This window comes from Lactuca sativa, chromosome 8, assembly GCF_002870075.4.
Source record: "Lactuca sativa cultivar Salinas chromosome 8, Lsat_Salinas_v11, whole genome shotgun sequence".
Classification (NCBI taxonomy): domain Eukaryota; kingdom Viridiplantae; phylum Streptophyta; class Magnoliopsida; order Asterales; family Asteraceae; genus Lactuca; species Lactuca sativa.
In genome coordinates, this window is record NC_056630.2 from 90,379,528 (window position 1) to 90,402,980 (window position 23,453).

At 32.2% G+C, this 23,453-nt stretch overlaps 2 protein-coding genes and 1 long non-coding RNA gene across 3 annotated transcripts; 2 read left to right on the forward strand and 1 right to left on the reverse strand.

Annotated features, from left to right (window-relative positions):
* Positions 1-2,531: 2,531 nt before the first annotated feature.
* Positions 2,532-16,495, forward strand: LOC111887391 (polyadenylate-binding protein 2-like). Its single transcript, XM_023883558.1, has 4 exons — positions 2,532-2,588; positions 2,694-2,753; positions 15,624-15,761; positions 15,875-16,495. The coding sequence occupies exons 1-4, from the start codon at positions 2,532-2,534 to the stop codon at positions 16,493-16,495; spliced, it is 876 nt and encodes a 291-aa protein (XP_023739326.1).
* Positions 16,496-20,374: 3,879 nt separating this feature from the next.
* LOC111887398 (uncharacterized) lies at positions 20,375-22,561 on the reverse strand. The gene is made up of 4 exons (XM_023883568.3): positions 22,226-22,561; positions 21,870-21,963; positions 21,027-21,780; positions 20,375-20,903 (listed from the first exon to the last, which is right to left on the reverse strand). The coding sequence occupies exons 3-4, from the start codon at positions 21,633-21,635 to the stop codon at positions 20,547-20,549; spliced, it is 966 nt and encodes a 321-aa protein (XP_023739336.1). The 5' UTR covers positions 21,636-21,780; positions 21,870-21,963; positions 22,226-22,561; the 3' UTR covers positions 20,375-20,546.
* Positions 21,780-22,448, forward strand: LOC122195319 (uncharacterized). The gene is made up of 2 exons (XR_006185609.2): positions 21,780-21,986; positions 22,202-22,448. It is a non-coding gene; the product is annotated as an uncharacterized LOC122195319 (long non-coding RNA).
* Positions 22,562-23,453: the final 892 nt, after the last annotated feature.

The window sequence follows — 23,453 nt, forward strand, 5'->3', positions numbered from 1 at the left end:
ATACCTTGATAGGTACGATGAAGACGAATGACTCACATATTCTCAACTAAGTCACGTATTTTTAAACGAACAATGTTATGATGAAATGGTTACCCGTGTTTATGATATGTTATATGAACATATAAATGAAACATAGTTTGTTATATACATACATACATACATATATATATATATATATATATATATAAACATTTTTTATTCCACAAGGGAAAAATGGTATCGTGAGATGTTTTGCATGCTAATGTTTTCATATGATAGTTATAAATCACATATGATTGATTATATAATGAAAAGTATAGCAAAAGGTTGATGTTTTTCACATGATTTGGATCGTGTGTTTACTTGTATTCCACCCTAAAAGTATTTAAAAGCAGTTAAAAATGTATTTAAACAGTGTTTGTAGGGGTATGAACACACTTGGTAGAAGTGGTAGCTTGAAGAAGGCGAGACTAAACTCGAGCAGTACTTCGATTGGAGAAAGTCGATTTCTCGGGAATCTCGGGGGCGTCGGGACTTGCATCATGAGCTAGCGGTAATATTGGGTCTTTAAGGTAGCTTAGAGGGGATAGAGAGGCGTTTAAGGGTGAAGGAGTTGAAAGAGAAGCAACAAAAACCCGGAGCCCTAGCCTCCTTTTTATAGTGCTGGGGGCACTCACGAACGCAGGGTGTTCCTTTAGGGAACACAGCGCATTCCCCCTGTTATGCCAGCGCTTACAAATTTTGCTCTGATGGACGATGGTATGGTTCTGGTCGAAGGACGTAGGGCGTTCCTTTAGGGAACGCAGGTCGTTCCTTTAGGGAACGCAGGGAGTTCCTTCTTAGACCAGCCTTGGTTTTTGTGCCCCGAACTTGTATAATACGTAACTTTCATGTACGAGCTCCGATTTTGACGTTCTTTATATCCATGCGTAGGTGAGAAAATGCTCTACAACTCTCGTTTAGACTCCGTCGTCTAATTCTGACTTTATTTTTATTAATATATTTTTAACAGGCCGGGACTGGAAAAGTCCGTTAAAAATCCATAACTTCTTCATCCGATGCTCGTATTCGTCAGTCTTTTTACCGTTGTATTACCATTGACGAGATCTTCGATTCTCGTTTAGGTCGCATTGACTAAAAGTCGCTCGATCTTTATTTCGATTTTGTAGTTGTCTACTGTTATGTCTGAAACTTCAAAAAGTCGTAACTTCCTCATATGAAGTCAGATTTGGGCGTTCTTTTTATGTATGTTTGCGGTTTTGGGATATCTACGACTTTCATGTAGATACCTAAGGTTAAAGAGCATTTTATTGGAAATTCCGCGTTATCTACTTAACAGTGTTTTATCGGTATTGTCGCGGATCTTCGATTAGCCATAACTTCTTTGTTATAACTCGGATTTTAGTGTTCTTTATGTTTTTGGAAACATTGTTAAGATATCTACCACTTATTATACTCAAACTGAGCTTTTTGAACATTTCATTTTTGACGCTATTTTTTTTATTACTTCACAAAAAGATTACAATATTTGACTTTTAGTCATTACATTGACTTGAAATAACGGGTTGTTACAATTATAGTCTAAGTGATCCGAGAGTTCGGTAGTGTTTCGGAGCCCAAGGGTTTCATTAAACTCAAGTTATTTCGATTGTGTATGATATTTTTAGGGCCACGACATGGTGAAACCTCAACACGACGTAGCGAGAACTTTAGGGTCGTGGGATTTTTGTGAACCACCACGACGTGGTGATTTTTTCACGAAGTTGTGGCGGTTGTTGGAGAAAACTCTAACGTTTAAGGGTTGAGCCCTATTTAAACTCCTTAGCCTCTCATAGTCTCCCACCTATCAGCCTCCATCTCTCCAAATCGTACCTTACAAACCTTATATAGATCCCTTGTGTGAGTCTTTTAGCCTTAAAGTGTGTGTGTGTTTGGTGCTTGTGAAGGAAGAAGGTGGTGGAAGATCATATTGGGAGTCCAAAGCAACATAGATCCAATAGTTTATCTTCCTCAAGCATCTCAAGGAGGTATAAAGTTTTCATCTTGATGAGTTAGTTGATAGATCTATGGATTTTGTCTACTTTTCTGTATTCCTAGTTGCTTTAGAAGATTGAATCTCATAAAGCCTGCAACTTTATGAATCTCCAGGCCACTAGGAGCATTTAACTCCTTGGATCTGATTTAGATTTGAGTTTTGAGTTCATGCATGGAATCTTGGCCCTTTTGGCTTAATTTGACCTAATAAGAGTTCAAGACATGCATTAGGCATGCATGTCTGAAAAGCACATATTTTTATGATGTGTTTGGTGTTATAAACTCTTCTAGAGCTTTTAGTCAAGTAACCTTAAAGAGTGAGTGATTATTACTTAAGCCATGTAGTTTTTTGTACCTTAAAGTTGACATTTATACACTTTGGAGGGTTCTATTGGATAAAGTCGGAAACTTTATCCATCTAGACCCTATTTTAGGCCAGATCTAAGTTGGAGACCCTTTAGAATCGAAGAAAATGGTTGAATACGTTAAGCTGTTGAAAACCTAGTTACTACGACACGATGGTGGAGCTACTCGCAACTATTTTGTCATATTCGACGCCACGACGTGGCGGTCAGGTGAGTTGACTCATTTTAACTTTTTGACCGTTTGACCTAATTTAACCCACGGGTGTATTTTGGGTATTCTGCATTATGTTTGAGAATTAGTCTTTTCATGGATAGGCGTTGGTTAGAGCTGAAATTCGGAGTCGGGACCTCATCACTTATTGCTCAAATTCAAAGGTGAGTCTCCTCACTATACTATGGGTCGAAGGCACCAATGCCGACCCATTGTCTTTGATGGGTTTTGGTCCTAAGAACATCCTATATGCTCATACAAACCCTAATGCTTGGATCTAGGTTTCTCTATTGTACATGCAAGTTATCCAAGACTATAAACCCTAATTCTAACATTCAAGTAATCATATTAACATGAGAATAGGTTTCAGATGTTACCTTGATTGTTATGTAGCAATAACAATCCCAAATCTCCTTATATTGACTTTAGAAAGCTTAGAGTCACAATTGTCACTCCTCTAATGGTTCACAAACACCATAAGCAAGAGGATGAAGAGGAGAGAGGATGGAGGCTGCCCAAAAACGTCTACAAACCCTAGAATAAAGCTTAGCCACGTTTTTGGTCCTTAAGGGGTCTATATATAGTGAGGCTATTAGGGTTATCTAACAAGGAAACCCTAATTTGGATGCTTAAGCCCTAAGCAACCCATAGACTCCTTTAATTAAGGCCTTGGACGATTTCCTTATGGGTTTCCCCATAGAATTCGTCCACCCCTTAATACAAGGCAATCCATGCCCAAATTGCAATTATCTTATAATTACAATTCCAGTCCCTTAAGTTTAATTAATCTCTTTTAGTCACAAAACTAATTACCAATTAATTATTGACTAATATTAATTAAACAATATGATTTCTCCGTTAATATATTATTCCCATAATATATTAATAAATCATATTTAATCCTTTCTCTCCATAATTCATCATATCAAGTTGCTTTGGTGAAGGCAACCCAAAAGGACCATGCACCATCGGGTCAAGTACATACCAAAATAGTTATGGACTTAGACACTAATCCAACAGTCTCCCACTTGGATAAGTCTAATAACTATTCTGCGTATGACTTCAGATCCTGATCTGCAATCGTAGCTTTCCAAAGCCGCTGTCAACTCTGATCCTATCAGATACGTGTGTCCTTAGATAAGGGATCATATATTCCTCCTTTCTAGATATCGTATGAGACATGATTTCAAATCATTCTCTTTGTACTATATCTCGATTTCCAATTTATGACGACTGACTAATTGAACAAATCAAATTAGCCCTAGCCCGGCCGAGCATTTACGTTTGTCATCACAAAATCATCGAGGGGCCCAAAGATATCGCTTTTATCCTACTTTGGATAAAAGGAATGGATAAACTTTGATACAATGCTTGCTTGCACTTACTCACCGAATCACACACAACAATATGTTTTATAACACCAAGTTACTAGTGCGTTTACATATTATCAATGTGCAACCGATTTGCAGGATACAACTCACACATCTCGGTTTCAAGAATATAAGATGTTATCGTCTCACCAATCACTTGTGATACAATTCATAGAGTGATCCAAGTGAGCGTGGGTTTAATCCAATGCTCAAATCATATTCATAAGCACTCACGAACATTGCAGCAAACCTTTTCTATGTCTAATACGCTCTAGACAATCTACAAACCAATTCATGACAGTCTTCATTCATACTTACTTCCAACGTATGATTAACTATGGTCCGTTTGAATAATTCGATTATTCTTAATAAACTCAATTATTCAGGAAGTCAAAACATGCAAATGTGAAACACAAGAATAATACTAATCCCATATGTCCTCAAACCTTTGAGTATAAATAAAACACCTTTTATTTATCACCATATCGATTACTCATTATTTGCCGTTTCGGGTAATCAACTTCTTACTTGAATTATTACACTTGTCCCATGCTCCTAGCATGCACACAATGTTTACCTATGGTTCTTACTTGGTGAAATAGACCAAATTGAGCACATTTCCAATCATTCTCATTTCACAACTCCAAATCCTTTTCCATAAGTGAAAGAATATCAAATTCTTGCCACTTATAGAATATGCTAGATTCTAACATTTTATGCAATGATCCTTTCTTAATATCACTGCACCAAAGTCACAAAGACTATTGCCAATGATATTACAAAGTTCTTTATCGGAGATTGTTACAATACAATTTCGTAGATATGATGTCTCTCACTCAACGAACATTCCTTTGAACATCCTTTTGCATAAAAGTTTCTAATCTACACATAGATATTCAATTCCCAATATGGACACGTTTCCATATTTTCCATATGACAACTCATTCTTAATAGAATCTCATCTACTCATAATAATGTCGATATGATCCATCCAATATGGAAACATTTCCATATTTTCCAATACTATACTTCCAACAACTCACAAGCGACCAATCCTCGGCTAACTTTGGATTGCCCTTTGATAGTTGTTTAATTATTTTAGTCAAAACCGATTCTTGTCCTTTTTCCCTCTAAATGCGCTAGACATTTGGAAAATTTTAGAATGGTCAAATATCATAGCATTTGCAATCGATCCAATACCCGAAGCGTATGGGACACGATGCATAAAGATTTGATACTTCATCAATCTTCTGCCATAATATTTTATTTGCTATGTTCTCAAAATTCGAATTGTGAAGAGGAATGCCGTAATCATAATCGAAATTTTAAGAACACACTATGTACCCTTGACTAAATTTATTAACATTTCTCAACCTAATCCTTTAAATTTGAAATGAAGCATAATATTCTCTCACTTAATTATAGCAAAACAACTTTACAACCTTTACGACTTTGCAAGGTATAACTCTTGTTTTCTATAATTAATATTGCCAACTTGCAATATGTGCCTTAATAATCATACAATCATAATTTTTATGTTCCCACTATCATGATGATTATTATAAACATAACACTTATGCTCCCACTAGCTTCGACGTGTATTCAGAAACAGCTAACTTCCAGAAAAACAATACCTATTGAATTTCTTAAGTCCATGTTTCTAATACTTAATGCTTTTATAATCTTTTATCAAGGCCTTTTAAACTTACACACCTTTGCCTTAGATAGTTCATATGTGTGTCTAAACAATTAAGACTAATTGCCAAACCTCACAATTCAAATTATGGAAAGGGATACCGTAACCATAATCGAATTCAAGAATGCAATTTTACAATCACTATCTTCTTAAAATATTTCTTAGTGAAACATTTCCTCACAATCATTTTCATGAAGGAGGAAATCTTATGACACTTAGATTTAAACGGTGTATGTGTTCCTATCCATGTGAATTTGTTAAAACCAAGGTTTACGACAAACTCAAACTCATATGGACCGAACTTTCTTAATCTCGATTTCTTGCCTTATGGTAGCACAGCTGCCCACCACGTCTTCCAAGTAGTTAAGCAGCTCACCTTTTCTTATCAATGTACTATTCATTGATCAAGGTCCTTGCCTTTTATGCATTCAAACCTTCTTAATACTTATCACTCAATGTCACACTCTTACCATTAAGACTTGTTTTGGAACGAAGTATGATTGACTTATTGATTTAACCATTTCTTCAATCCTTGATTCCTCTTCTTAAACATACAATTGTACTAAGACTCACTTAGAGGATCAATTGAGATATGGTTCTTAATCATTAAGACCTATCATAAAGCATAAAAGGTACTCTCCTTTCTTCTTAGAATGGAGAAACTTTTATCTGTCTGCCTACTTGATTCTTCTTATTCGTTCTGCTATTGATTTAAACATTTTCAATCAATTCAGAATTACACTTAATCTTGTAAGTATAATCATATTTACTAAACCTTTAGTAAATCATGACGAATATTTTTATTATTCTTATGGTGGACTTGATCAAAACGCAACTTTGTGTACTCGATCTCCTAGTCCTTCACTTGACACTTTGTCAATGAATTAGTCAAATTTTCAAATATGAAATTTCTCATTCATCGTGCAACCAAGTTGCATGATTCCAAGTTTCTGTCCAATTGAAACTTGGGTGATGAGAAACTTTCCTTATTCGATAACCCACGGGTGTATTTTGGGTATTCTGCATTATGTTTGAGAATTAGTCTTTTCATGGATAGGCGTTGGTTAGAGCTGAAATTCGGAGTCGGGACCTCATCACTTATTGCTCAAATTCAAAGGTGAGTCTCCTCACTATACTATGGGTCGAAGGCACCAATGCCGACCCATTGTCTTTGATGGGTTTTGGTCCTAAGAACATCCTATGTGCTCATACAAACCCTAATGTTTGGATCTAGGTTTCTCTATTGTACATGCAAGTTATCCAAGACTATAAACCCTAATTCTAACATTCAAGTAATCATATTAACATGAGAATAGGTTTAAGATGTTACCTTAATTGTTATGTAGCAATAACAATCCCAAATCTCCTTGTATTGACTTTAGAAAGCTTAGAGTCACAATTGTCACTCCTCTAATGGTTCACAAACACCATAAGCAAGAGGATGAAGAGGAGAGAGGATGGAGGCTGCCCAAAAACGTCTACAAACCCTAGAATAAAGCTTAGCCACGTTTTTGGTCCTTAAGGGGTCTATATATAGTGAGGCTATTAGGGTTATCAAACAAGGAAACCCTAATTTGGATGCTTAAGCCCTAAGCAACCCAAAGACTCCTTTAATTAAGGCCTTGGACGATTTCCTTATGGGTTTCCCCATAGAATTCGTCCACCCCTTAATACAAGGCAATCCATTGCCCAAATTGCAATTATCTTATAATTACAATTCCAGTCCCTTAAGTTTAATTAATCTCTTTTAGTCAAAAAACTAATTACCAATTAATTATTGACTAATATTAATTAAACAATATGATTTCTCCTTTAATATATTATTCCCATAATATATTAATAAATCATATTTAATCCTTTCTCTCCATAATTCATCCTATCAAGTTGCTTTGGTGAAGGCAACCCAAAAGGATCATGCACCATCGGGTCAAGTACATACCAAAATAGTTATGGACTTAGACACTAATCCAACAGTCTTATGTTATAAGAAGACTAGGGGATGGCCCTTGGCGTTTGTAAGAAAGACCTGGAGGTGGCTCATGGCAAATCGTATGCAAGACCAGGGATCAGACCCTGGAAGATAAGTATATATATATATATATATATATATATATATATATATATATATATATATATATATATATATGTGTGTGTGTGTGTGTGTGTGTAGATAGTATGTTAGCTGTCTTTGCGATACTTGCATGGAAGACTAGGAGGTGGCTCTTAGCACTTGTCTATAAGACCCAAGGTTTTGGCCCCGGCTTGGCAAGGAAATACCATGATATGGCTCGTGGCATAATGGCAAGACTATGGTTGTCACATAGAATTCTCTATTGTGTGTATAATATGTGGTATTTTGGGGAAATCACTAAGCTTTATGCTTACAGTTTTCAGTTTGTTTCAGGTACTTCCAATTCGAAGGGGTCGGGCTCGGCTTGGTCACCGCACATCCACCCATGTTTCAGCAACTTTGTGATTTTGGGATTGTACGTTGATAACTGTTTTTACCTTATTACACATTTAAATAATTTGGATATGTTAATGGTGTTTATGGTTGAATTAAAAATGAAATTTTTTACCTTGGATTTTAGGGACGTTACAAACACCCTTCTTTTAAGTATTTTCGTTTTGAACCTTATCATATTCATTTTGGCAAACTTGGTCCTACGCAGGGCATACAGTTTCCCTCTAAGTAGGGCATAGAAAGAAAGTGGAGGCGGGGTTTTAATGCGCTACATAGGGCGTACATGGCCTTTACTCAAGGTGTAATGTCATAGTGCTCTAACCCTAATTTTTTTGGGTTTAGACCCTATTTAAATGACCGTAAGTCCTTGATAGCCTCCCCAAGCTCATCCTTTACCCTCATTTCCAGAAGCAGTGAAAACCTAGCCACCTTGTGAGGATCTTGAGCCTTTTGAGTGTTTCTTTTGTGTGTTTTGTGAAGAAGGATACCATTAGAGGAGCTCTTGGGAGTCTATTTCTTGTGGATCAAGACCTTGATTTTCTTCTAGCTTCTTCTAAAGGTAAAAAGTTCTCACCTTTGTGGGTAATTTGTTAGATCTTATTAATATTGGTGGTTTTTATGTGTGTTTACCATTGATTTTGGTTCATGTGAGTAAGAGCTACTCCAGAACTCTTGAGCATCATTTCTAGCCATTTATGAGCTTATGAAGTCATAAAAATGGGAACTTGGACACTCCCATACTTCCGTATATGAGATTTTAGACATTGGAGAGTAATTTAGATCTAGGATTTGATTTTATGCTTTATTAAGCCATGCAAAAGCTTTAATTTGATGACTTTATCAATTAAGACCTCCTTTAGATAAAGATCTGTGAGTTGAACATTTAGTCTTTAAGCATTAAGGACTTAACGAGAAAGTTGATGAAACAACAAGGTTATGCAGGGTGTAAACCTGGCTATGTGGGGCATAACCTATTGTTTGCCTGATTTCTGGATAAAGCTCTATGCAGGCCATAGAGCTAGGTGTATGTCATGCGTAAGTCAACAGGATTTGACCATTAACTTTTTGACCTGTTGACTTTTGGTCAACTAAGAGGATTTAGGACTTGGAAGGAAAAACAATATTTTTCCCAAATAAGTAATAGTATAAGAGTTGGACTTGTTGAGTTTGGATAATTACCTTAATTATTAATTAGGGTTGGATTTTATATGTATAGTGTGAGGAGATTCTCAGACTAGCAACTCGGGTGTGAGATTTATCTGTTATCGATTGAGGTGAGTCTCTTTGTTGTACTTGTGGATCGAAGGCTCCAATGCCATCCCACTGGATTACGTTTGTAGGATCAGGGTCGAAGCTAGGATTTAAGGATAAGGGAGGCTCACATCGCAATAATATAATAAAAGTATAAGTCTACATTTAAAAAAAAAACCACAAAGAATTAATAAACATTATTTTAAACTAATGGCCTATTCTTACAACTTACAAATTAATATATAGGACTTGATATATATGATTATTGATTAATAGCCAATTAAATTAAAATGAAAAGGGTGAAGGCAGTCTTTATAAAGTAAATGTGTCCTCATAATTTTCATACCTTGTTGACTCATTATTTTATATTTTTATAATAATAATTATTTCTTTTAAATAACTGAGAGGGCTCAAGCATTATCAATTAATCGATGTGGGATTCTGGGCTAATAGTTTACCATTGGCTTATCTTATCAATAACATACATTAGCAATTTGGAATGAGATTTAGGGGGGCAGAGCACCCGACAACCCCCCCCCCTACTGCCTCCACCACTGTGTAGGATGTTAGTTGTCTTTGTGACTCTTACATGTGCTTGTACGTATGTTGGGCTGGGTGAGACCTTGCAGTCGAAGAATTATCTAGTTCCTGTTTCATGTAATTGTATTCATAACGTAGTTAGCGGGTATTAGTGTAAGTTTCTTCTGCAGCTGGTGGTGGAGAGAGGTGTGAAGGGAATCCTAGGAGAACCTTGGAAATATATTAGCGTGTCAAACTCATGGTCTAGATATTACAAGAAAACGAAAGCAGCCCCAAGATATTGACTAAATTCAAGATCTTGGGCTCACGCAAGATGTTAATGTGTTATCATAAATCAAGATGTTATCATACACACACAGATATATATATATATATATATATATATATATATATATATATATATATATATATATATATAGGGGACGGTTCACTTGAGATTAAAAAAAAAGTAGAGATTTTGAGATTCAACCTCAGCCATATATTTCTCATTTGTCGCTCTAATGCTAGTGTACCGGCAGCAACGGGGTATGCCTAATCATAAATGATTATATGGCAGAGAGGTATAATCATATAGGATTATACATGTTTATATGTATATGCCTAATCATAAATTATTATACATATATGTCTGTTCATTCACAGATTGAGTAATCATAAATGATTATGACAGTTGGTGGCAGAAGGGGGTCCAGGGGCGTCCAAGAGGCGGCATTGGTTTGACCCTTATCCAAATACTCATTTTTTATGTCAGTTTTGGTAGTTTTATATGACAATTTTCAGACAGAGATCATAAATCGGTTTTTGGTCTCATTTTCTAGTACATTCGAAAATCCTAACAATCACATTCTCTTTTCTTGCTCTCATATTTTGAGTCTTATCCAATTAAAGATTGAGAGTACCACCAACATACTTTAATTTGAAAGTTATATCACAATTCTCAGTATTTCCAAGCCTTTCTATACCCAAATTTATAACAAATTGTTTGTTTTTCTCCATCGGAGAAACTCAGGAGTGTCTTTTGGTGGTGGAGTTTTTATTCCATCAAAGTAAGAGTTTAACTCCATAGTCATGAGAATTGTTAATATTTGGTGTTTCTATACCAAATAATTTTCCCCATTTAATTGAGTGAATATAAAATTTGTGATGTAGAAAAAGAAAGAAGAGTTACAAGATCACCCACGGTTGAAGAAGAATATGTACTGATGGTTTCGGAACCAATTGTCATGGTTGAAAAAAATGGTATGTACCTTGATTCTTGGATTTCTGATGTTGTATTTGTAGAAGAGGTCTTAATGTTTTACTAGAATATTTGAATTCTGATTGGAATTCTTTATAAAGTAATTTTGATGTTCTTGATGAATTCATCGATCTTTGAAAGTTGGATTGGAATTCAAAAAAGGAGACTGATGTTATTTCTTTGTTGTAGGTTTCAACGAAAAACTCTGAAGATGAATCGGAATCAATGAAAAAAAAATTGTTTGTATCTTGTGATCTTTTTTGATGGGTAAAGGAGAAAAAAAAGGAATAGAGAAAGAGATTCTTTTGTTGTTGGGCAATATGAAAATAAAAGTATATAAAAAAAATGATAGATGGAGTTATCTGAGTATTTGTTGTGATACCATAAAGAGATTAATTAATCTCCACATCTTGAATGTTTTCTGTATATTTCTTTAGAATAAAAAGATACATAATATATTTATAGTGTAGACAAAACGATTCCTAAACTAAAACTAAAACCAAAGAGTTTCCATAGTAATCAAATACTGATAGTTAATTTTTTAGAACCCAAAGACTTGAATTCAATTGAAAAAAACTTGCCTTCTAGATCGAAAAAGCCAAAGCCAAGAAGGTTATAATCATTTTAAAAGTGGAGTGTGTGTATATATATATATATATATATATATATATATATATATATATATATATATATATATATATATATATATATAGAAAAGTGAATATACATTACAGTTCAACTAAGCTTAGGTACTATACCTCCTGAAAATACATCGTTTTATTATATAAAGATTGCGATTAGGAGACTCACGATTAACACTTGAAGATGTAGATACAAGATCGACGCAATAGTTTTGATAAGGAAGTAAGAATATTAATTATATTCGACCTTCATGATAGTGAAAAAAAAAAAGTAATGTTCACTAAGGTGAATTAATAAACGATTACAGAGAAAAAAAAAACATGGTTGGTAAACGATAATGAAGGAAAGAAATGTTATCGATGATGGTATATTTAACAAATGAAAACCAAATTGGGTATATTTACTAACTTAAAACAGCATACTTTAGAGGTTTAGTACCTAAGCTTAGGTTGGGCTGTAATGTATATTTCATATCCGTATATATATATATATATATATATATATATATATATATATATATATATATATATATATATATATGTCTTTTATGAAACAAAAATACTTAATTTTATCTGGTGGTCACTTTGCTAAGATTTAAAATAACAAGTAATCGGGAAAAAAAATTATAACTTCTTCGAAAAAGAAAAAAGTTTTAAGTTTAAAAGAAGTCAAAACATAAGGTCTTTTATGTAAATAACCCAACAAAGCAAAATTGTGGAAATTACTACATCAAATTGCGTCGTGGACAAAACAAAGCAAAATTGTGGAAATTAGATTTAAAAATCCATGGATTCTGGTGAAAAATTTACACTGTCACCACGAGAAATCCCCAGTTAAGTTAGAGCATATGTGATCTTCACACATCTTATATGTGTTTCCTCCGGCTGCAAATCATCGATGGGTTCAGACAGGGCTTTGACTCATTGAGGATTTGTAGACGGTAAGGGTAGGGTCTTTTAGAAGTAGGGATGAGTGTGGTCTGATTCGACAATAATGAATGAAATGAAAATGATGATGAATGATATGTGTTCAGAGCAAAGAGAAAGCAAAAAGAAGGATTAGAAAGATGGACTAAAGAGTCGCCAAAAAAGCTCTTTCCAAAAAAAAAAGATGGACTAAAGAGTTACTAGGTGCTTTTCTTTTATTTATATTGATAAGGAGATAAGAAGATTATGTTGTTTTTCTAGTTTACTGGTGGTGTCAAACGCTAGAGCTACTAGAGCTCTTTCTTAGCTTGCGATAGGAGGGAAGAGGGATAGCTCCGTCGAGATTTGGGTTACATGCTTGAGAAGGAGAGGCTTCTCGTAGGGATAAGGGTGGAGGAGATGGAGGTAGTTGACGACAGATGGTGTTGGGGGTTAACGGTGATGACAGGAGGAGATCAGGTGGTGGTGTTCTTGATAGTATGTTGTAAGGGTGAGCAAAAAACCACACCGCAACTAAAATTAACCGCAAAAATCGCAACCGATAAACCGCAACCGCAATAAAAACCGATGGTGAGGTTTTCTGTTTTTCAAAAACTGCAAATTTGCGGTGCAGTGCGGTTATTAGTTTTCAAAAAACCGCAAAAAAACCACACCGCACCGGATATATTATATACAACTTTTTTTTATTAATTATTAATATATTAAACATTAAAAATAAGACAAGTTTCATGAATGAAAGATAAATAAAATAATAGAATACAAAAGTATGGGTTTTTGTTATGTTTAACTTTGAAAAATGGTGAAAGTAGACAATTTTAAGAAATTTATTGTTAATTACTATTGATTTGACGTTTTTAAGATAATAATTGTTGGTGATTTAAGTTAATTGTCTTATACATTATAGTTTTTTTTGTTATTACAAGTAATATGTTTGAACTCTTAAAACCGTTTGAGCTTTAAAATATGGTTAAAACCACAAAAAATAACCGCACCAAATCCATGCGGTTAATAACCGCAACACAAAAAACCAAACCGCAACGTAAAAAAAACCGTCTAACCGCATCAAGCGGTTTTGAATATGGATTAACCGCATTTGCGATTTGTAGTGAGGTTTTGGCTAATAACCGCACCGCGCTCACCCCTAGTATGTTGTGTGTGTGTTTGAGAGAGAGAGAGAGAGAGAGCACACCTTTTTTTATTTTTAATTAATTAAAAATATTAATACAAATATACATATATATATATATATATATATATATATATATATGATCAGGTTTATTTGAGACCATGCTAATTTTGTGAGACCGTGAGACGTAATCTAAAAATAATTTTAAAATGCAAAATAAAAGGATAAAACCTGAAAATTCTTTTTTAATTATCATTTTTGTCATTTTATTTACCTAAATAAATAAATAAATAAAAATTACCATTTTTTTAAATACGTGAAATATTTTATAGAATATTACACTATAAATATTCTAATGTGATTTTTAGAATGTTAAAATATTCTATTATTCTACTAGATTTTGTCAGATATATAAAATACTCTAATATTAAAAAAACGGTAATTTTTTTACTTTTTATTTATTTATTTGTTTATTTTTTGAAAATATAAATGACGAAAATAATATTTAAAAAAAATCAAAAATTTTCAATTATTTTGCATTTTAAAAATGTTTTTTTTATCTACAAAATACTGAGTAACTGGTTAGGATTACATTTCATAGTCTCATAAAATTAGGTTGCCTCACATGAAATATATATATATATATATATATATATATATATATATATATATATATATATATATATATAGGTTAAGGTTCTATGGAAAACAAAAAAACCCTAAAAATCATAAAAATGCATAAAAAAAATACTTAGAGATCACAATTTTTTTTTAATTTTTTTATAAAAAATCGTAGGTTTTTGTTAAAATTCATTGAAAAAAAATATAAAAAATCAATTTTTATTTATTATTTTTTTTTTTTGTAAAAAAAATTGTTTTTTTCATAAAAAATTTCACCGATTTTGTATAAAAAGCTGCGATTTTTCAAAAAAAAATTGTGATCTCTAAATATTTTTTTATGCATTTTTATGATTTTTAGGGTTTTTTTGTTTTCCAAATAACATTTCCCTATGTATGTATATATATATATATATATATATATATATATATATATATATATAGAGAGAGAGAGAGAGAGAGAGAGAGAGTTAGGTGCATATATAATCCATAATTATTGTGTGAATGTATGACAAAATTTTAACCACTAGATTAAAAGAATGAAATGTTGTGATCTTAGGGTACATCTTATTTACATAGACTCGCATATACTATATAGTTACATCCTCTCTCTCCTCCGCCGGATCTCCGACTTATCTATCCTTATATTTATATTGTTCCCTCTCCTATCTCTCTATCTATGTTATTTAAAAAACAACAAAAAGAGTTGGGAGTTTCTAGGGTTTATGTGGTTTGCTTTGTTCGGAGTTGGTAAGGCTTTCTGATTTGCAGGCTATTTATCTATCTAGGTTTGGATTCATATCAATAAAGGGAGAGGGAAGTTAAAAAGGCCAAAAAATCAGAAAATTTGGGGAAAGGTAAATATTTCTAGGGTTTTGAGATGGCGGCTCAGGTTCAAGTTCAACCTTAGGCGGTGAGTGTTGGTGTTGGTGGTGCTGCTCCTGCTGGTGCTCAGCAGTTTGTGCCGACTTCATTGTATGTTGGGGATCTGGAGTGGAATGTGATGGATTCGCAGCTGTATGATATGTTTAACTAGTTAGGTCAAGTGGTTTCTGTTCGAGTTTGCAGGGACTTGTCGACTCGACAATCGCTTGGTTATGGCTATGTCAACTATGCAAATCCTCAAGATGGTTAGTGTTGTTTAACAAATTCACCTTCTCATAGTTAGATATTGCAATTCCTTATGATGTCAACACTATTGAAAGCATTAGTTCTTACTCCTCTTGTTATGTTGATGACAGCTGCAAGGGCAATAGAGGTACTGAACTTCACACCTTTGAATGGGAAGGCGATCAGAATAATGTATTCTCATCGAGATCCAAGCGTACGCAAAAGTAGCTCTGGAAACATATTTATCAAGGTATTCAAAGCAGAAAAACCTTAATCTATTAATCACTGTTTCTACTTTCTTATAGTCTTCTTTACCTACTGACTTGTATGAACAATCTAAACAAAAACAGATTCTTGATAAGGCAATCGACCAAAAGGCCTTATACAGCACATTCTCTACATTTGGCAATATTCTCTCCTGCAGGATTGCGACAGATTCAAGTGGCCAATCAAAGGGGTATGGTTTTGTTCAATACGACGCTGAAGAATCTGCACAAAAAGCCATTGAAAAACTGAAGGACATGCTTTTAAACGACAGACAAGTATACGTGGGACCCTTTTTGCACAAACAAGAAAGAGACCTGGTTGTCGACAAGACAAAGTTGACTAATGTCTATGTCAAAAACCTGTCCGAATCAACAACATATGATGATCTAAACAAGACATTTAGTGAATTTGGAACTGTGACAAGTGCTGTTGTGACGAGGGATGCTGAAGGGAACTCCAAATGCTTTGGATTTCTTAATTTTGAGAATGCTGAGGATGCTGGTAAAGCAGTGGAAGGGCTTAATGGTCAGAAATTTGATAACAAAGAATGGTATGTTGGAAAAGCACAGAACAAATACGAAAGGGAACAGGAATTGAAGCAGAGATTTGAACAGAGTATGAAGGAGGCAGTTGATAAATCACAATCCATACAACTTTAGTTTTTCCGTTTCTATGGTCATTAAGGAATCGAAGCAAAGATTTGACAACATATTCTTTTAGAATGATAAAAAAATTCTTTAAGAATGTTTTATATTTTATAAATTTTATGTATATTCTTCACAAATGATAACAGATTCTTATAAAATGTAGTATAAAAGGTTATGTATATTTTTTTAATTTTTGTATATATTCTTGTTTTGTGTTATAAAAATGATTCTCATTTTACAGAATATATTAGAGATTGTATTGCAATATATTTTTCTTAAATAATGATAGGTTATTGTCTAATATTTGAGGTATATTCTTTAAGATTACTTAATGGATTCTTTTAGAATCAAAGAATCAAAAAAATAATTAATGAAATCATATTCTTTATAGAATGTATTGGAGATTGTATTGCAATATATTTTTCTTAAAGAATGATAGGTTATTGTCTAATAATCGAGGTATATTCTTTAAGATTACTCAATGGATTCTTTTAGAATCAAAGAATCAAAAAACTAATTAATGAAATCATATTCTTTAAGAATGAATGAATCAAAATATGTGTTGAATGCAGCCGTTTTATAAAAAAATCTGATTTAATTTAAATACATTGAATAAAATATGAGATTTGATTTAATTTTCATTAATTAATCTAACTTACTTGCCTAAAATGTAGATAATTCTAATTTCTCTCTCTTTATTAAATGTCATATTTTCCTTTATACTTAATTAAATGTAATTATATAGTATATGCTAGTCCATGTAAATAAGATGTACCCTAAGATCATAACATTTCATTCTTTTAATCTAATGGTTAAGATTTGGTCATACATTCACACAATATTTGTGATTCATATTTGATCCTAACCCTATATATATATATATATATATATATATATATATATATATATATATATATGGGTTAGGTTATTTTGTTCTAACTATCTATTGTGTGCATGTAGGATTGATTCTAGACCAATTATTTTAGTTATTTTAAAAAAGTAATTAATGCATATTAAATGTTGAAGATATAATGAGTATTAATTAAATCTTCAGCATTTAATATGCATTAATTACTTTCTTAAAATAACTAAAATGATTGATCCAGAATCACTCATACATGCACACAATAGATAGTAAAAACATTTAAACCTAACTCGAATATATATAAGAGATATAATAGTCTTTTTAAATTGATAGTGATCAAAACCAATAAAAATATCTAATTTTGGATCACTGGTACATCACCAAAAATTTGGACCAAAACCATAAAAATTTTCCAACCATAAAGACTATTTTTTCAATTTTGTCTAATTTATACAACTAAACTTAAATTTATATTACTTTAATGAAGAATTAAGTAATGGACATCTCATGTAGTTTGTTTGTTTTTTACCTCGTTAACCCATCAAAAAATGCTTTAAATATTTGATTTGAGATTGGGTTTTCACACACATAAAAATGCAACCCTTTTATATAGTTATCAATTTTCAACTAATTTTGTTGAAGATAAATAAAAAATAAAAAAAAAATAAGTCTTATCGTTCACATCTTGATTTCGGGTTGCATGGTCCACTAAACATGAGAGGATTCAACAAGAAAGTCCCTTGAGGAACTAGCACCCTTGCATTTTGTGTTCCTGCATTACATGCATCTCTCCATGCATTTACAAATGCTTGAGAATCATCGATTTCTCCAAAACCACTAGCTCCATAGCTAAAGACGTTGAATTCATCAATAGGCCAAGCAACGACACTGATAAACAAACTAAGAAGCAACATTAGTTGAAACATATTTTTCTTCATTGACACAAGAGAAAGAGAGAGTTTCATATGAAAAAGTATATCATAGAGGTGGAATATGTGCTAGAAAGATGGTGTAAATGCTTAAGTTAAAAGTTATATAAATATATGAGGAGTTTTAGTAGGATGCAACAAGCAACGAAGTATAATGGTAATGTAAACTTAGCATTTGACCATTCTAGAGTTAACTTGTACCATATGACATAATCTATTGCAAAAGTCATGACAAAGTTACAAAGGCATTTAATATAAATGTGAAATAACAATCTATCATTTACCTTATTATGCGATATGAATAGCTTTATTGTAAATGAAATGTTTAGTTTTATTTTTAATTATCACAAACCCCAAAAGGTTGAATGATGACAACCACAACTTCGAACAACCCCAATGATGAGAGGTATTCAACGTCGGCTTACCAGGCTTAAAGAACCGGCTAGCAGTAGAAACGAGAAACTACAATCGAAGGAAAACCCTCATACCGTCATTGCCAAGATATGAACCAAAACCATTTATTTTATCTCAAATCCCAAACATGAAATCTTGATCCAGTTAAGTTAAAGATAACAAATTTATTTTATCTTAACTCCACCATTTACATGAATATTGTTGTTTGATATTTTGTCAACAAGATAATATATTACAAAAATTATCATATCATCATACTATACTATAAAAATATATATATTTTCTATATCACCATACGCATTTGAAACCTTCATAATTTTTCAATTTCCAACTTAATATAATTTATTTATTAATTGAAAATATATTATTAAATATAAAATATTATCTTATTATTGATGGATTTTTAGAATGATTATTATAAAACACTTATTACTTCATTAAATATTATGTTAAATCCAAAATATAAATCAAAATATAAATAAACTCATAAATATATTTAAATATTGTAAATGTAGAACAAAAGGTCAAATTAATTAAGAAATTTCAAATATATATATATATATATATATATATATATATATATATATATATATATATATATATATATATATATAAACTTTTTTCCAAATAAGTGATTTCTAATTAATTACAGTATAAAAGATTTATTTTTCCTATCATCATATGCATTTGAAATCTTTATAAATTTTCAATTTCCAACTTAATATAATTAACCTGTTAAATTAAAATATGTTATTAAATGTAAAATGATATCATATTATTGGTAAAATTTTAAAATGATTATTATAATATATTTATTTATTAATTTAAATATTATGTTAAATCCAAAACACAAATCAAAATACAAACTAAACTTAAAAACTATATTCAATACTATTTTTCAAAACAATTCAAAATGGTTATATATATATATATATATATATATATATATATATATATATATATATATATATATATATATATATATATATATATATATATATATATATATATATATATATATATATATATATATATATATATATCAAAAAAAAATTTATTATAATTCAACTTTTTCCAAATAAATGGTTTTTAATTAATTGCAGAAAAAATAATATATTAACTGGCAAACAATAGTTCATATATAAAATTAACCATGATGATCGGAATTAAAAAAGATAATCAGTAAATAAGTACTTTCTAAAGAAATCAATTAGTAAGTTAAATGGTAATACTAAATCGAAAAAAATTGCATGTAGAACTAAATCGAAAAAACTAAATGTAGATGCTATTGAATAATATAATTCTGTTAGTTATATGTTTTATAATATGATTTAAAATAATTACAAATTTATCTATGAGTTATTATTTTGTAGTTAATGTCTTATTAATTTCACATGCAAAAAGATTAATTATATAGTTTTATTGTGTGCAATGTACAAATATTGGTCTAGTTATTTAATATCCTCCGAGTTTGTATCCTTTTTCAAGAAAACAAGTAGAAGTGTAGAACAATTGTAACACCCAAAATATATCTTCTTTTCAGGAACTGATAACTAATCGAGTGTAATATAGGCTTATGTAGCATCTTCAATGGCTTCAAATAAATCTTTATTTTTGTAACAATATCTTAACTTTGTTTAATTTATATCGCTAATGAAGTGTCTATAAACATTTCGTGCAATCTGTAAACAATCGTATCACTTCCAAATTCAACTTCCTCTAAAATCAATTACATCACTCATCTACCTATCAATTGCTACAATTACACAAAAAACCAAATACAAACACTCTATCACCCCATAATCAATCAATCTAATCATCTTTGAAGAGCCAAAAAGATTCATAACTAATAGCTCTATTTAGTGCAATGAGCATCAGTACCTTGTTGCACACAATGAGTGTACCCAAGATCACCAAGATATTTCCTTATCTCTTTTGAACTACTATTGCTAGCTTGTAAAAGTCTTTCATCTTCTTCATAGATCAAGTATGGAGCTTCACCTTTCTTTCTTGATAGCAACTTTTTTGCACCTTTCAACACATGATACTCCCAACCCTGAACATCTATTTTCAAAAGCAACACGTGTTCATTCTCTGGTATTACTTTATCAAGAGGAATCGATCTCACTTTCATTTCAATTTCTTCATTTGATTTGAAAGCCATCTTTGCACCAGTTGCTGAAACTGCACTATTGTCAAGCCTTCCAACCAACTAACAACAAGTCCAAACAACCCAAATTATCAAAATTCCCAAATTGTGTATTTGAAAGAAAAGACGATATGAATTAATAGAATTATGATCGACATTCAACAATTACGGCGATAGTCAACATACCTTGTGAAATGTTATGTTTCCGATTTGATCGGAAGTAGCGGCTTCAAAAACGTTAACTAAATCTCCAACTCGATTGAAATAAATCCCGTTACAAATGCTCTGTAGATTTTCAAGAACGGGTTCAAATGCGAAAACCCTAAACCCCATAACTGCAGCAGCGAAGGTAGCCATGCCTACATTTGCTCCAACATCAATGAAAATCCCGGTTTTTCCTTCAGCCTTCTTCTTCTCCAATAAGTCCTGAACAGTTACAGAGATGTCGGGTCTTCTGAATAACTTTCCTTTCAAGATCCGGACGATGTTCTTGTGGGGTTTATCAGGTAATGTTCCGAAATCAGATAGAGAGTAGAGAAATGGATACTTAACGCCTTCAACTAGGTTTGCGATGACTGGATGTGATTGAGGTGATTTGTAGCAATCGAATGGTTGGATTAGTGAGTTGGGGAGATTTATTAGGGTTTTGAAATTAGGGTTTGGGTTTGATGAGGTTGTGGTGTGAGTGCAGAGGTAGAAGAAGGTGAGGAGGACGAGAGAAGTGGAGAAGAGGAGGAAGATGCTTTTTGGGGTGGCGAATTTAATGGATCGGTCTTTCTTCCAAGCATTTGCCATCGAAGTTTGGGAATTTGAATCAGGAAATTAGGGTTTTTGATTGATCGATTTCAAGAATTCAATTTACGGGAGATGGAAAGATTGGATCTTGAGAATGCGAGTGGAAAAGGATGCTCTTACATGATCTGAAGAGATGTATGCTACCCTGCATAGTACAACACTCAATGCATGAAGTACAAGTTACAATCCAATACCTATCCTTTTGACGCAATTCTTTAATTGTTTTTTCATTACCTCGTCTTCCCCAACTTAGCTTAAAAATCGTGTTCCCAAAATACCCTTCTGTTGTTTCTGTAGTGTAATTGCAATTGAAGTACTCACCCAACTCCTACATGATTCAACACCACTGAGGTTAGTAGAGGGTGTAAGGTTTAAAACCCAATATTTGTAAGCTTCACCCGATTGAGTTATAGGAAGCTAGACCACTGATATTATTTGTATATAGCAGTCGTCTTATAGAATTTAGGGGTTCCATTAACCAGTCGATTACAGTAGTTTTATTATACCAATCAAACCAAGACAAAAGTTAACTTTTCTAAGATCCAATCTCACCGAACTTTTTACAGACGATAGTGTGGATCTACACTCACCGTGTAAGAGAGGCGAATCGGCTGTGGTTGATGAAGACAGATGGTGGACCCGTCGATGATGATTTTGATGCAGAGAGAGACAGAGAGGGAAGGAAACAGAGATGCGTTGCGTTGGTGTGGTGGATGGTAGCTACGGAGATGGTGAGTAGTTGGTTGGCGTCCGCTTTAGGGTTTCAGAGAGAGGATTCCTGGAGCGAGAGTATTTGATTGAATGGGGTTTCAATTTTTGAAAAAAAAAGGTATGAATGCTGATCCGATCTTGTGTCGAATTGAGGGGGTGTTTGGGATTCAATTTTGAAAGAGGTTGTGTATGCTGATTCGTTCATGTATGACTGTTTCATTGTTCGGATAAAACCGAATTATCCAATTGGACAATTTGGATTGGATTATTTGGTTCGGATATTCGGATTTTTGAATTGGTTTTCAACAAAATCAAATTATTATTTTGGATTTCGGATTGGTTTTGTTTTATAAAATAAGAACCGAATAGTCTAAAAAAACCGAATAAACATTTATTATATATCTATTTAAAATATATATCTATAATTATTTATTAATTTTGTAATTTATTTTTTCAAATATGTTCAAAATGTTTCACCCGATAAAAATAACATTAATATGCATTTCTCTAAAAAGTTTTGTATCTATAAAATATTTAACTATAATATACCTTCTTATTAGTTGTTTATAAATTTCAAATCACAAATAAATTATTTGTTTTTGCTTCTTATGTAAAGTTGGATAATATTATAATTATATGTCGTTTTAAAATGTTTTGGTTTTTGAAAACCGAATTATAAAAACCGTTGTAATTGGATCGGATCGGATCGGATTTGAATTTAGTTTGGACAATTCGGATCCATATTTTGAAAACCGAAATCAATTTGGATGTACTTGATTGGATCGGATCAAACCGATCCATCCAAACAAACATCCCTACGTTCATGTGTTAAAAGTAAAGGGTGTTTTTTTTAACATAAATTTACAAAAAAACAGACTAACAAATTTTAGGGTTTTTTTTAAAAACAGCCCACAAAACTGCAAACAACTGAGGCAAGGTAAACATATAATATGCGGTTTCGTGTCTATAATTTTCTGATCCCTACAAAATCTCATTTTAGAACAAACGAAATCACATATTGCATATGTCATTTCTTTTACTATTTCAATGTAAATTGTAAATTTGATTACGGTTTTGTACGTAGTTACTACGATTTATGACATGTTT

Excerpts from the sequence above, each read along its gene's own strand:
- LOC111887391 (XM_023883558.1), top strand. The coding sequence starts at position 2,532 with ATGGTGGAGCTACTCGCAACTATTTTGTCATATTCGACGCCACGACGT. Across the intron at positions 2,589-2,693 it reads CGCCACGACGTGGCGGTCAG|GCGTTGGTTAGAGCTGAAAT; the intron begins GTGAGTTGACTC and ends TTTCATGGATAG. Across the intron at positions 15,762-15,874 it reads GGGAAGGCGATCAGAATAAT|TCTTCTTTACCTACTGACTT; the intron begins GTATTCTCATCG and ends ACTTTCTTATAG.
- LOC111887398 (XM_023883568.3), bottom strand. The coding sequence starts at position 21,635 with ATGGCAAATGCTTGGAAGAAAGACCGATCCATTAAATTCGCCACCCCA. Across the intron at positions 20,904-21,026 it reads GAAACATAACATTTCACAAG|TTGGTTGGAAGGCTTGACAA; the intron begins GTATGTTGACTA and ends ACTTGTTGTTAG.